At 31.7% G+C, this 14,611-nt stretch overlaps 1 protein-coding gene across 2 annotated transcripts; it reads right to left on the bottom strand.

Annotated features, from left to right (window-relative positions):
• Window positions 1–4,794: 4,794 nt before the first annotated feature.
• LOC133183644 (homeobox protein goosecoid-like) lies at window positions 4,795–14,393 on the bottom strand. Of its 2 annotated transcripts, none has more exons than XM_061318579.1 (3): window positions 13,874–14,393; window positions 7,575–7,780; window positions 4,795–5,771 (listed from the first exon to the last, which is right to left on the bottom strand). In XM_061318579.1, the coding sequence occupies exons 1-3, from the start codon at window positions 14,064–14,066 to the stop codon at window positions 5,457–5,459; spliced, it is 714 nt and encodes a 237-aa protein (XP_061174563.1). In that variant the 5' UTR covers window positions 14,067–14,393; the 3' UTR covers window positions 4,795–5,456. The 2 variants fall into 2 exon arrangements, with proteins under 2 accessions (XP_061174563.1, XP_061174564.1); XM_061318580.1 differs by having other exon boundaries at window positions 7,575–7,777.
• Window positions 14,394–14,611: the final 218 nt, after the last annotated feature.

Below are 14,611 nucleotides of genomic sequence, written 5' to 3'. Positions count from 1 at the left end.
TGATTAGGACTACAATTTTGAGGCGCTGGGAGGAGTAATGCATACCGACATGTGTACGTCAGGGAGTAAGGGCTGAACGCGCTGAGCAACACTATGTACTTCCTTACATTTATATAAAACAAGGGTAACATCTCTTGCACAATATTTTGAAATAAAATTTGAACACGTTGAGAGCTGCGTTAATTTCTTGTAAGCAGCTATGTCAAAATCCTAGCTTAGAAAATGAAGGGGAAAATGCAATAAGTACTTAAATTAAAATGTTCGTCGGGCAATTACCCGAATACCCCATTTTGCTTTCAATTTCCCTCTGTGATCATCTCACTGCACAAAAAGCTGTCACATAGACCGGTTCATGATGGATACATAATCTATTTTTCTGCAAAAAATTGATACTTGGCTAAATGTCCGACTAACGAATATTCAGCAGAAGTTTAAGTTCTCCTTTCAATAACTTTATTTTACTTTAAGGGAGAACTTTAACATTGCCTGCTTACAGGAAATTCATTCAGCTTTTATGCTGAATAAATTTCATTTCAAGAAAGACTTCGATTCTTGCCTGTACAAGAGTTGTAACCCTTGTTATAGTATTATGATAGATTTAAAGGTTACTTGTAGATGTATATCATAAAGTGCGTGTAGCTCCTGTGCCTTACGGTGGCTACATCCCTGATTTATACACGTCTAGCTCCTTTTATATTATGTAGATTAACTAATGTAGTTTGCTGGTCACGACGACGTTTTATCAATTAATGATACTCAATTTCATTCCTTCGTTGATTCAATATATCCCTTTTAACTCAAAATAAAAGACACCGCAGAGTCTGACACATCATGTGTTTATATTATTTTACTAGAGAAAGACATTGATGGCGAACTAACACAAAAACTTTATGATAAACGTGATGACTTCAACTTTTCTATCGTCAACCTTCCTTATTCATGTAACAATTTACCATTATCACCTGCATGTGGACTTTATGTCTCCTAGTTGATTCGATACGCAAGAGCATGAACAATTTCTGAAACGATGCAAGCTATTGACAAATAAGTTAATGATAGAAAAATAGTAACAACAGATACAATGACCTTGTAAGCAAGTAAAATATCTCGTTAAGTCGAATGTTGACTGACTTTTTTCACTCAAATTATTAGGCCATTAATTTCACACTGAATTTTCTACAGATTTTTCCGTTTGCCCGATCATGACAAGGCACGGCGGGTGTGACCGTTCGACTCCTCCTCCATGGCACCTGATCCCACCTCTGGTGTTTTTGGAAGTCTTTGTTTGTTCTGCTCCCAGTTTGTGTTGTTCCAATGGACTCATGAGGTTGCTTACTGTTCGTTATCTTCAAAATTCTTTTAATGAATAAATTTCCTTTTAAATTTTCATGCAGTTGAATATGCTCTGATAAAACCAGTGTCATAAAAATGTGATGATCAAAACTTTTTTAGTCATATATTGGTGAATATGAGAGCCTACATTTTAAAATGTGTTTATACCATCTATATGCAATATGACAGTCTGTTATTAAATGCAAAGTAATTTTTGATCCATTTTTAGAAGAGACCTGATATTTGGACATATTTACAAGGAGTCTCTATTCTTTATACACAATAAAGGTTTAGGACATATTTAGATGTCAAAGATAAAAGTATCGTGACGTCCTCTACTGATTCTTTCTTTTTTTTTTTTTTTTTTTTTTTTTTTTTTTTTTTTTTGCATTGAATATTTTTTTTTAATCTCAAAAATATCTGAAACTGTCTCTTCAATAATCCTCATTCTGACAAATTTTAATCTGGGTTCCATTTCAATCATTCTGTTAATTTTTTTGTACATGTTGAATTATACATTTTCTCTTAAGAGAACTTAAAGTGTAACATACATGTGAATTTCTAGGCTATATATGTTTTATTTTTTTAATCATATTTTACTCAAATATACCAGTATCAATATAATTTACTGAAATTTAGTTACAGAAAGGTTGTATTTATAAAAAGCATTTCAAATTTGCAGGTGATGCAACAGTGATTTTTTAAAAAATGCATATTCTAAAGTGCAAAGTCTGATTTCAAAATCTTCTTACAGGGGCAGATAGGCCATTTCAAATAATTGTGCGGTTGAATTTTTTTTAAATCATATATAAAGAGATATTTTAGAACAAAATATCAAAGTTTCAAAAAAAGTTGAATTTGAGGAAAAATTTGGCGTATCTATTGTGTACTACCTTAAATGCTAAGTACTTTGATATTGCCCTTCAGTAAAGTAAATGTAGTTGAAATTATAGACACCGTCTTTATTTGTTTAAGTTTAAAAATCATAACACTATACATTTAAATTAAGGTAGTGCAAAATTCAGACAAGTTGATACGATTATTCAATGTCGCAGTGTAGGCAATAACTAATGTTTTTGGTAGGTATAGATACTTTTACACATTAATTATTTTTACATCGAATTCCGTCTTGAAAAGCCTTTCACATCTTTTGTTTGACATATAGGTCATCAGCTACTTTTAAACCACAAAATTCAAATAGAGAACACGAGTCTTAAAGCAGAAACTCGGAAAACGAAAAAAGCCATTTTTCCAATTACATCCCAGGTCAGAGTTACATTTATGTATACGTAACCGCTACACATCCCTACAATGACTTTTCCTTTAGCCAGCGTCATATGCATGTACACAAATTAAAGTCTTATTTTTTCCAAAACTTGTAAACTATCAATGATATATAACCTGTATTGCCGCGAATTGTAACAAACTGCATTGTGCTTCGACTACATGGTGAATGAATTATAAACATGTGTGATATTCCTCGCAGGCAGATTTGTTTAATGTCATTGTTTATTATTTGGCTACTGCTATCGAAGCAGAATTTTTGAAAAACAATATTCTTCACTGCATGATTGAACATACTTTGTAGGTCATGGTAATCAGATGGTGTATTTTGAGAAAAAATGCAGAAAGTGTTGACGTTGGTACCTTTGGAGAAACAAGATATATACTGGTGTCTCACCTCATCGCGGTACATAAAAGTTTAAGGTACATGTAGAATGGGATACCTCTACGTTATGACGTATTTCCGTTTGAAGTATTGTATTGATTTGCATGAGTGCTGAATTATGACCAGTCAATTATCACGTTAACCAGAGCTGGTCTTCTTTGTTATTTAATTCAAGAAGTAAATGTTTAGTCACAGATCAACTAAATGTTTTATACAGTCCCAAAACTTTTAGGTGAATGCAATTGCTCTGAAGGAGACACGTCTTGTAAAGCGATTGTCCATGCACAGTTTTCAAAACAGTTCATTGTTGAAAACTATACCACTGAAAAAAGGCGATTTTTTTTAAGTTTGGGGAAAAATGCTCATCATTTCTGAAATAGCATCCAGGTTTTTTCCACCCTTAAAAAAAAGAAGGATAACTCTTCCGTTCTGATCTTTTAATTAAATTTTTTTTAAATGTATCTGATATTTTCCATTTATATATAGGCCGACATGTATATATTTTTTTCAATTTGTTTATTTCACTTTGCTAACATATTAAGATACATTCTAATTGTAGAATGTTATCCGTCCGCTTTCAAGAAATGATTTTTTTCCAATTATTTACGCTTATTTTTTATTGAAAATGAAAAATAAATCTAAGACTTATTTCTTGTCATTTTTGTTTTGTATACTCTTTATTTTAGTAAACTCGATTTCTTGCGTATAATATTAAGCTTTTGAAAAAAAAAGATTTAGATAAGAAAAAAATTTCTTGTGTGGTATCAATATGGATTTCAGAATCTGTGTCAGTATGACTCATCATAAAAGTTTCGACGAATGATTTATTGTAGCATGTTTCGAGAACTGTAAATTTATTTTTTTTTTTTTCAACAGTTTTTTGAAACAGTCTTGATTTCATTGTGAGTGGGGTGGGGGTGGGGGGCAATAATACTATCTACTTATAAGTCACCACGCAGTAGTTTAGTTCAAAGAGCAAGGGCAACCTAGAGCCTTTTTTGGCCCTGTGAATTTCTGAAAAATAGAAACTGCTCAGTTTTGGTTGAATGCTGTATTTATCACTTGGACCCTTGGTGATTATGTATGTATTGAACATGACGTAATTTTCTCTCTAGTCAATGCATTATAACGTCATGAAATGTGTCTTTTTTTTTACCATATCCTGTAATTTAAAAAAAAAATGGCCAAAAGTTTAAGTATTTTTTCAATATTTCATAGAGAGCACAACCTCTGATCCAAAATATCCAATTACATAATGAAAGATCTGTTTCTGAAGATAATAAAGCATGTTTTAATTTTTTAATCGAGGGCTGTGCTTATATTCTAATTCTTTGCTGAAGGTAGTCAAATACGCCTGTTTTCTGCAAAATTCAAAAACATTACATTTTCATAAAGCCTATTTTCCTATACCTGTATTCTCAAAAAGAAATTTTGTCATAGGAAATGAGAGCACTAAGTCTCTACTTTATTTTGATATATGAAATAGGACAGAGGGTGATAGTCAATTAATTGATATAAGGACAGGGCCATTTTATGCATAAAGTGAACCTAGTTCTTTGAATTTTGATTTCAATACTTATCGAATGAAAATTGAACACGGTTATGTTTATCTAGTAATCTTTTCCTCATTAAAACTCATCAATGTACAGCAGGCTTGCCAAGAAGGTATTCTTTTTTTACTTTGTTCAAAAAAAAAAGAAAAAGAAAAAAGAAAGAAAAAGAAAAAAAAAGAAAGAAAGACAGTAAGGGAAAAAAAAAAAAGAAAATAGAAAAAAAAACAGATAAATTTTTTCCCGTTATATTTATTACTTGTGAATACGTATTTCATTTATAAATGTAAATATTTACAAAGAATATAATATCGGTGGGCCTCGTTCGACATCAAAAACAATGTTTTAGACACGTCAATAAATAAGATGAAGTTACTAACATTACGTGTGACTATAAAAACTAACATTTCATGATGTTACCGATAAGAAAATTAATGTCAAACATTTAAAAATAAAATGAAAAAATTAAACAAATAGAAATGGTTCTACTATTCTTTTCTATCAGTGTCTAAATGTTAAGTACATAACTAAAATCCAAATCTTTTTTAAAAATATATGTGTTTAGTAACTTTCTATTGAAAAGTTATCTTGAATATCAGTGAATCCATTGTAGCTGTAAGAACTGCATTATTATTTTTTTTTCAAAAGTCTTTCCATAATTTGCCTTCACTGAGCCTGAAGGGGTAGGTGGGCGACAGCTGATTTACTTTAAAAGCATGCTCTGTTTCCCTTTTTTCATCTAGAAAGTTAGATCTTTGTACTCTTAAGCACTTGTAAACATGAAATGCTACACGAAAACATCCAAGAGCAGGACTGGAAGAAATGTCTTTCTTCTATTGTTGCATTTAGAGCATGCACTGCTTAAAATCACATGACACAACAACACTGAGAAGTGTTACAAATGTTCATGGCGATTCTTGTGACGTAAGAGCACTGTGACTAGAAACGGAACCGGAAGTCGAGGGTGACGCAAGCACGTTGGCGCTACTAGACACCTGATCGGCGTCATCTTCCTCAATGTCTATTCTGGGAGAGTCCGTGCTTCTATCACTCATACAATCACTATACGCAGAGTTTGTATCCTTTGTTTCACTGTCGAGTGATTTTTTTGACGATTTTTCTTTGTCTTCAACTGTATTTCCCAATTCGGCTGTTCTCTTTGCCGCTTCTTCCTCGCGTTTTACCTTTCTCCACTTTGCTCTCCTGTTTTTGAACCAGACCTGGAACAAAACATATTTACATCATTAAATGAGTTGTCTAATCAGATATGCAGCAAATTCTATGATCTGAGACCTTAATTTATTGTCTGAATACGATTACGTTGACGTTAGAGTTGCATTAGGAGACGGATAATAGTAATCTGATGGCCGATGTTAAAGCTTGGAATAAAGGGATTGTTGCTTATACAGCCAGCATAAAGAATGACTTGTGTCATCCAGTATCTGCAGATCGTGCAGATTTCATGAAATTTTCCTACTAAATGAATTAATATCTAGTGACGGGAAAAAGCATCGATCGTGGCGTTGGGGACGCTGGCTTTTTGTGTCTTTGCAGTTCTGAGTCTGATTTTTATCTTACTTTTTGGTATTGGCGATAAAAACAGGGTCCATGCGGGGATAGAACAGTGTCATGTAGCGTTCACGTGTTTTGTGCCTCTATTTGAAGTGATTTCACATCATTGACTCGCGCGTTGACAGGAGATGGAAGTTTTACACCAATAGTGCTAATATCACGCATGTACTCTCAACTTTATGTCTCGCATGGAAAGTGCGTTTCTGGTTTTGCTTTGAAAAATAATACTTGGATTAGAAGCCGAAGAATAGCTGTCGCTACAATCTCACTTTTGCGCCTTTGTATAAACAATGAAGTAATTTTATGGCTTATTATCTTTGATCTCGTTTCTGCTTCCATAAAATCTGTAGTTGGTATGCTTAAGTATGCGAAAATAGTCCCTCGCTGTCGTCATTTTCTAAGGCTACGAAATTACTCGCAGAAAGGATGGTCCGTAATTAAAATACAATTCCGTCATTGGTTCAGAATATAAACAACTTCCGGTAACGTTTGGACTTAAATACTCTTAATGTGTTAAGTTCCTTTTAAGAAAAAGATATTACATGTTTGCTTTCAATTTAACAACACATTAAAGCACGCACATCACAAATGCATGGTGATAATTTAAAAAAATAATCGCCTGACACATAAAATAGAGTTGGTGCACACTGATAAATAAATTTGCGTAAGATTTTGTAGGTTTCTGGGCATTTACGACCAATTTAGGAACGCGAGACCGGTCCGATAAGCGTTCGTTGAATTTCTCAGATATCATCTTTAATCTTTCTTCTCGCTTTGAACATATTATTAAATAAATAACCCAGAAATTCAATTCGGAAAATAGAAAAAGAAAAGATAAAGCCGAAGAAGAAAACACCAGAGTGATAAAATTCGTTATTGGAAAATGATGACTGACTGATTTACACTGTTATCTGATGAAGTCTCAAAGTTTTTCCTTTTGATCAGAGGGCGAAAAGTTGGGGTAGAAGTTATGGGATTTTTCTACTTCTCGATATCTATTTTGTGGGAAAGTGATAAAGGTGTACAGAGGCGACTAGTGTCTTATTGCCGATAATAGAAGAGGCAAGACCAATATCAAATTCACACTAAAAATGTTATCATATTTCATAAAGAAACTTTCTTTCTAGTAATAGTTTCAAATATATTTTTAAAATATGGTTCAAGGCATGAATTTCTTTCTTTCTTCTTTTTCTTTAATAATTTTCATATTACAAATTGCACCAATGTTATTCTAGATATTTTGCTTTCCATTATGTCGTTGTTTGGTGCATTGTATTGTTAAAAATTTCATCGTTTTTTAATTCCTGATACAACCCCGTTCAACAAATTTTCAAAATTTTTGTATTTACAATACGAAAAATTCCCTTTATTTAGAAAAGATAATACCAAACAGAATTAATTTTCAATTAAATTTTATTATATTCCTTAAATTAATTTCTAGCAATTATTACCTCAACTCGTTCTTCTTTAAGATCTATTTTAATAGCCAGTTCCTCCCTCAACAGAACATCCGGATAATGCGTTTTGTTGAATGTCTTCTCTAGTTCCTCCAACTGCTCTTCCGTGAATATCGTTCTATGACGTCGTTTCCGCTTTTGTCCAGCGCGTGCTAAGTCTGCTGCTGTCATCAACCCTGGAAAAGGACTGTAAGCTGCTGCTGTTGCAAAAGATTAAAAATAAAAGTAGAATTATTTTCCATCGGAAAAATATCTCAAATATTTTTTTACGGTCCGTTAAGATTTAAATCCTTTTAGGATCCATATGTTTACTCATTATATGTGCATTTATTATATATGATTGCTGTAAATACAGGGTATCCCAGAATATATGATACCATTTCAAGATTCTGTAAAACCTAATGTAATGAATATTGGATTGCAACAAATGCATTACAAACATTGTATATACTGTCCAATTTTATTCACATGATTTGACAGTCATTAAAAAGAAAACATCAAAATGAGTACACTTTGAAAAATGCTATGGTTTTTAAATGATGCCCTATAAATGAATGAAGTTCTATCTGTGAAATGATAATTGTACTTATTCATATATTTTTAGAGACATATATCAAAGAAATTAGCCAAAGGATGTGTCTGTGGAATGTATTTCAAATGGTATCATATATTTTGGGACACCCTGTGCTGATTGAAGCATCATTTCTTGTGACAAAACCTGTTGCTTTTTTCGCTTTTGTTCTGAGAATATTTTATATGTATTTCTCGTAAAATTGAAAGTTCATAGGGTGTAAAACAAAGTGTTGAGTTAAATCATGATTAAATAAAAGGTAAAATATTAAAATCAAAAGCTATAGGAAACAAATTCTTGCCAATTTTTCTAAAGAATTACTTTAATATATATTATTTAAATAAAATTCACAATATAATTCATTATCGGAAGTTAAGAATTTTTATGGACAATATAAGTTCTCTAATATTCTTTCTTTAAAATAGCTATAAAATGATTCTATCCGCGGTCTCTTTAATTAAATCATTAAAGTTGATTCAGTTCATATAATGTGCAACAGACGAGCCTAAATTTGATTCAATAAATAAACACGAGGGATAAATTTCTTTTGTTAATCCAAATTACATTTCCCTGATATTTTTTGCAAAAGCTTTAATCGTTGAAAATATGAAATATGACTGAACACTTTGATGTTTACAAAATCTTCATAACGGTTTATAGAGCTTCGTAGAGCCATAGTAGTTTAATGAGCCTTGGTAAGATATTACCACGGGAATAATCAGAACTCGTTTTCAATTGATGAAAGCTAACCATCATATTGCACTTCTTTTATTTCCTCCACAAAAACAAATCTATAATCTTTGGTTTATTTTAAATTTAAAAAATATACATATTTAAAAGCATTGGATTTTCATGACGAATGAATTATTGACCTCCAAGTGATAACATAATCTATTAATCATTTACTTAAAACGAGTTGATAACTTTTAAGTTAATTCAACTAAACATTTTAAATCTAAATAATTCTCCCAAGGGCCAATTACTAAAATATAAGGATGTAAGTATATCCGTTTTTAGATTTAAAAAAATGTATGATAATAAAACAGTTTACTTATATGACGAAGGAATCTTATTACACGTGTTCTTTGGTTGATTTTGGAAGTGAAAAGACTAGATATAAATGATTTTTAAAAAGAGTTCTGTGGTCTCATACGAAAAGTGAAGCTCTTGTCATGAGAAACTAAGGAGAAACGGGGTCCATTGAAGTCATTTTCTAGATTTTTATAAACTTTAAAATGCCATTTGGAAAACTGGATTTGAGATTATGTTGTTTATGTATATATATATAAATTTACTAAATTACCATTTGTTCCTATTTATTACTATAAATATCCTGAAGGAAATTCTGTCTTGGATTTGAATTTTGAATTTTTTGAGTATGCCTTTTTAATTTATAATTCTATTAAATATTCATATCTGTTTTGAATTTAAAAAGATGTTTTTAACAAGCAGCAGCTTCAGAGGAATGGATGGCATTGAAAACAAATCGATAGACGGATCTGGTTTGCCCAAGAACACAGCTTTACAGATTAAATTGCAGAATACTTGGCTGGGGTCATACGAACCTACTGATAATATCATGTTATATAATGACATTACCGATTTTAATTTTTCATTATTCGGGATTAGTTGCGACGGGTGTCCCATTTCACGGGAGTAAACTATATGCATATGAAACAATTTGTTTAATTTATTTTCAAAGTTTACGAGTTAAATCATTATGAATACACATGTCTGCATGCTATTGGTTCCAGTTCGGTAGAATTACCCCATAAATCATAATCTCCAAACCCGGCAACCCTCCTTTGTAATTTATATATCAACCTTTCATCTACCATTAGGATTGAGTACGATGAAACACGGCTTGCAATTATGTAAATCAGTTTTAGCAATACATAAAGATGAAATTGTAATACTCTTGTACTTAAAAGACATAAATCGGGACTTGAGGAAAATCGTCCGCAAAGACAGAATACCTCGGCTATTGTCACTCCTTGTTTGCGCCCTTTCTATCTATAATATCGCAACTCAATCCTCTTGAAATACGAGCGGCCTTCGACGAATTACAAGGAATATAGCCATTTTTGAATTAATATCAAGATGAGTTCATTGTGAGAGGAATGAAGTCGTTGTGTGAAACGACTCCTGTGTAGAAAATGAAGGTCACGTGACCAATCTATGCCCTCTCTAACGGCAATTTTTAGAAATACTACTGAATAAAGTTCATAGAAAGCATTCAATAAATAAAAAGCAATTTTCTTATATCGCTTCAGATTTATTTTTGTTCTTTTAAAATAAAAATGGCAAAATGAAAAATTATTTCTTTTATGTTGCAAAATCTGTCTAAATTATCACAGTTCCACTAATTCTTTAGTATGAAAAAAATTTTGCTATGTCCTTTCTCTGTCGGCGTTTTTTCTAAATCCGTCAAATTGAATACATTTTGCATTTTAAATCTTTTTCTTTAATTTAGAATACCTGATATAATCTGACTTATTCAGTCTAATACATATACTATTAGGAGTGTGGTTCCAAGTATGAATAACTTAAATCCACCAGAAAATTAACACTGTGCCTTAAATATTTGTAAAAATTATTATTCAACTTTATTTCTAAAATGGATCAGCCTTCTTTATCGGTATTTCCACCCAGACCCGATTAATGAACGTCAATAAGATTATGATCTAGGTACCGTTTAGCTGAAACAACAATTTATATTTCTGTGTAACACCCCTTAGTCCTTACAAAGCTTTTGTTCAGAATCAGAGGGAATATTTGTCTTCTTATTTCGCATTCATCCCTTAATTCCATAAAATATTCTGATTCTGAAAAAGTCACCTCTCGACTAATCCAGTTTATGTAGTAATTATTGAATGTGTGTTTTCATATGGTTTTCCCGTATATTACTCAACACGATAATCCTAAAATTAACACAACAGCAAAATAACAACTCTGTGGGGTGTCCACGCTTCTGCACGGCAAACACTCCCGTCGTGCGGGTGCTTTTGAATTTTTGAGTACTATTAACCAAAAAAAAAAAAAAAACTCATACTTTTTAACATCGAAACTTTTGTGTTTTCATTCGCAGAATTAGAAAGCAGACTTTTCTTTAGAGATTAATTCTTATTTTTGGAAAACAAAGATAAATTTAAACTTAAGAAAAAATATACTAATTTTGCTATATTCATGTTAACAAAACAGATGACACCGCTACATTGATTTTATACAGGTGTCAAGCAGGAAAACCTTTTAAATGGGTTATTTTCTTATTCATGACAAGCCGCTGAACATTAAAAATAAAATGCAAAATAGTGATTTGAAAAATTACGCAAACATGCAAATGAGGTCTTTTCATATTTTCGACATCCTTGCTTTTCTGAATTTCTGTATAGATTTGTGCTGTAGTTAACTTTATAGAAGTTATCATTGTCAGGGATCTCTGAGTCGGGCTGGAGATAAGTGCATTATATATTTTATGAGCTTAAATCATTATCCATTTAGGGACCATTACACAAAGTCATTGATCTCTGCCGCTCAGATTGTCTGTATAGAGATAATTCGCGCCAATCTTGTTAAAGCTAATACCTAAAAACAACCGAACTAAACCGGGGAGTATTAATTGATTTAGTAAACAAAAAAGAAGCTGAGCGTTGTTTCTTTTACAGATATTTACTTTTTTCTTAACAAAATCTGTAGAAAATACACTTTAATCTGTGATAAACCCATTAAGGCCAGAGTAACCTTCGTCCTGAACAATAAAAGTGTGATGTTAAAAGATAGATCACAGGAGCCGATAGTACGACATCTATTTGCTTTAAGTCAATCTCATTTATTCGGACCATTTTATGAAATATATCTTTAATAGGATCATCAAAGTAAGAACGTCAATATTAATTACACAATACCTGGCAAATTAAGTCCCTGGTGCATTAATTTCAGCTAGCTGGCAATCTGTTTATTTCCATTAAAAAATTGTAAAAGTAATCAAATTTTTATATTGTTTTCTTTTAATATCAATCATATAGAAATTGCATGTTCGGTGGATTGATGGAAAGAAGAATTTTATAAGATTTCATCAAAATTTCATAACTCTGTAAATCAATCCGATGTTAATTAATAGTATTAATTTTATAGAAAAATAGGTGTTTCATTTCAATCCGTAAGAACATCTTGGAGAATTATACGCGCCAGAAGATTACGATTAAATTTTAATATTTCAAAAGTCCATTAACTACTATATAAATACTCGGATGAGCATCTGTGCCTGTAGAGACTGTTTGTCTTATTTAACATACAAACACCGTCAACAACGAGAGTTTTAAATTCGATTAAAGCTATCATATAATTAGAGATGGGCAGGACAATACGCATATTCCGCGTATTTGGTGTTTCGATTATTGAATGTGACACCCACTTAAAGCCCTAGTGCTTTCCATGTAAGGGAGATGTCGCGAGGTGGCTACTTTGTGTCCATCCCTGCCAAACTGATGTCCGAAATCAACTGTTAGCCTTTACAATTGTTAATTGAAAATGGAGTGACCATAATTTGTCCCATAACAGGTACGAGTCAGAACTTATCAGATTTAGTCAAATAAAGTAAATATTAACCACTTAAACTCAAATTTGCGTGAATTAAGGAGGCATCCTTTTCATTTGAATAATCTCAAGACTTTTCAAGCCTGTTAGCTTACTCGTTACCACATCCTTAACACCCTAACCCGGGATGAGAAGTTACTATTTTAGAAAGGGTACGACAAAAACTAACGATTCCCTTGTCATCCTCAACTTTTCACTCATAAACAGTATTGAAGTATTGAATAAAAGTATGTCGTAGCCTTATTTTTGATAAAATCTGCAAATCTCTCTCTCTCTCTCTCATCATGTACACAAATTTTCGTATTTATAAGTAGAATGAATCGAAGCAGATTTTTTTTTTTTAAATTTGGATACATTGATACTTTACAAATGGAAGTCGATTGTAACTATTTTATTTTATTTTATTACAAGTACATGTTCTTTTGCACATTTTTTGACTGCAGTTGTTTCGAAATAGTGTTATTTACAAATATATATATAATTAATTAATAAATATTACTATCATTCCTCTTAATAACATGATGATTTTTTTTTTTATTTCATACCAACTTTTTTTGTTCACATTTTTAAATGAATAATTTAGTTGAAGACTAAATATTTGGGAATATGATATATTGTTATCTTTATTTTATTTTTCACTTTTATATACTTTCCGTGGATGAACCATAAATATTTTTGAGATTAAATGGTTTTTATCTTAAATAATTCATAGAGTTTTCCTTGACAAAAAATGCAAGGAACTCTGCCCCCAAAATTTTTAATGTTGCCTTTCTTATTATAATTTTGGAATGCAGAAAATGTCTCCAACTAACCTTTTACAAAGAAAGAATATAAATATGAAAACATGCCTTTATTCTTAATACCAGTATGGTTGGATATTTTGAAAAATTTCATGAATATTTACATATTACTTTTTCATTATGTGTTCATATAACTGATGAAAAGATGTTCTTCAAATTTTTGGTATTAGATATTTTTTTTTATAAATAAGACTAAAAATAAAATTTAGTTATTTATGGAAAACAAAAATAGTTAAGCAAGAATCGGTACATTGTACTGACAATTTTAAATATTAGTTTATCTAAATAAAATCATTTTGTTTATAATTTTTATAATATAGACTTACCAAAGAGGTCCTGTGGTGTGTGCGGAAGCCCCGGGTATGGGAAGTAGGGTGAGGGTCTGTGGGTGAGGTAAGGTCTTGGAGCCAGGATATTGTCGATTGTGAATAGTGGGGGACTGGTACTAGCGGCCGCTAACATGCTGTTATGGTATGATTTGAGCTGCTCCGAGGAGTAATAATATGGAAGGTGGTGCATTTTCACAGATCACAGCAAAAGTCTTGGAATGTACCGTCAATTTAAAACACTGTTGGTCGTAAAAATACCAAAACAGGAACAAAGCAATCACAACGTTAGAAACATCTTCTATTCAGCGAAATAAACCAACAGTCCGTAGTATCAGAAGTCCTTTTATTTCCTGTACACTTACGTTGTTTTATCAGTATGAAAAAAGATATATAGATATATAGTAAATAAAGTCCTGTGGTTTTGCAACGATGCGCGATACGTTCAAGTGTCAACTGTAAACTCAAGTGTTTGTCAAAAAGTTAGGATCCTTGGTAGCATCAAAGTCAGAATGATACCCTGTCGTATTGTTGTTCAAGGATAAAGTATCTATATTTTCAAAAACTTTAACTTTTATTTTCTTTATTGTCATAGGTAATCGGTAATTCGAGTCCAAATCTCCTATTGCTTTTGTTCCCTGACCTTGATTGACAGCTCTGCGAACCAATCATAAACCAACGACATCATCTTCACGCCATGTTATTTTTACGCCCCTCTGATTATCGACAAAAATTAAA

Source organism: Saccostrea echinata, unplaced genomic scaffold (genome assembly GCF_033153115.1).
Source record: "Saccostrea echinata isolate AGI-Se365-2 ecotype Australia unplaced genomic scaffold, CSIRO_AGI_Sech_v1 ptg000009l, whole genome shotgun sequence".
NCBI classification, from domain to species: Eukaryota; Metazoa; Mollusca; class Bivalvia; order Ostreida; family Ostreidae; genus Saccostrea; species Saccostrea echinata.
This window is presented reverse-complemented; position numbering and strand designations above follow the sequence as displayed.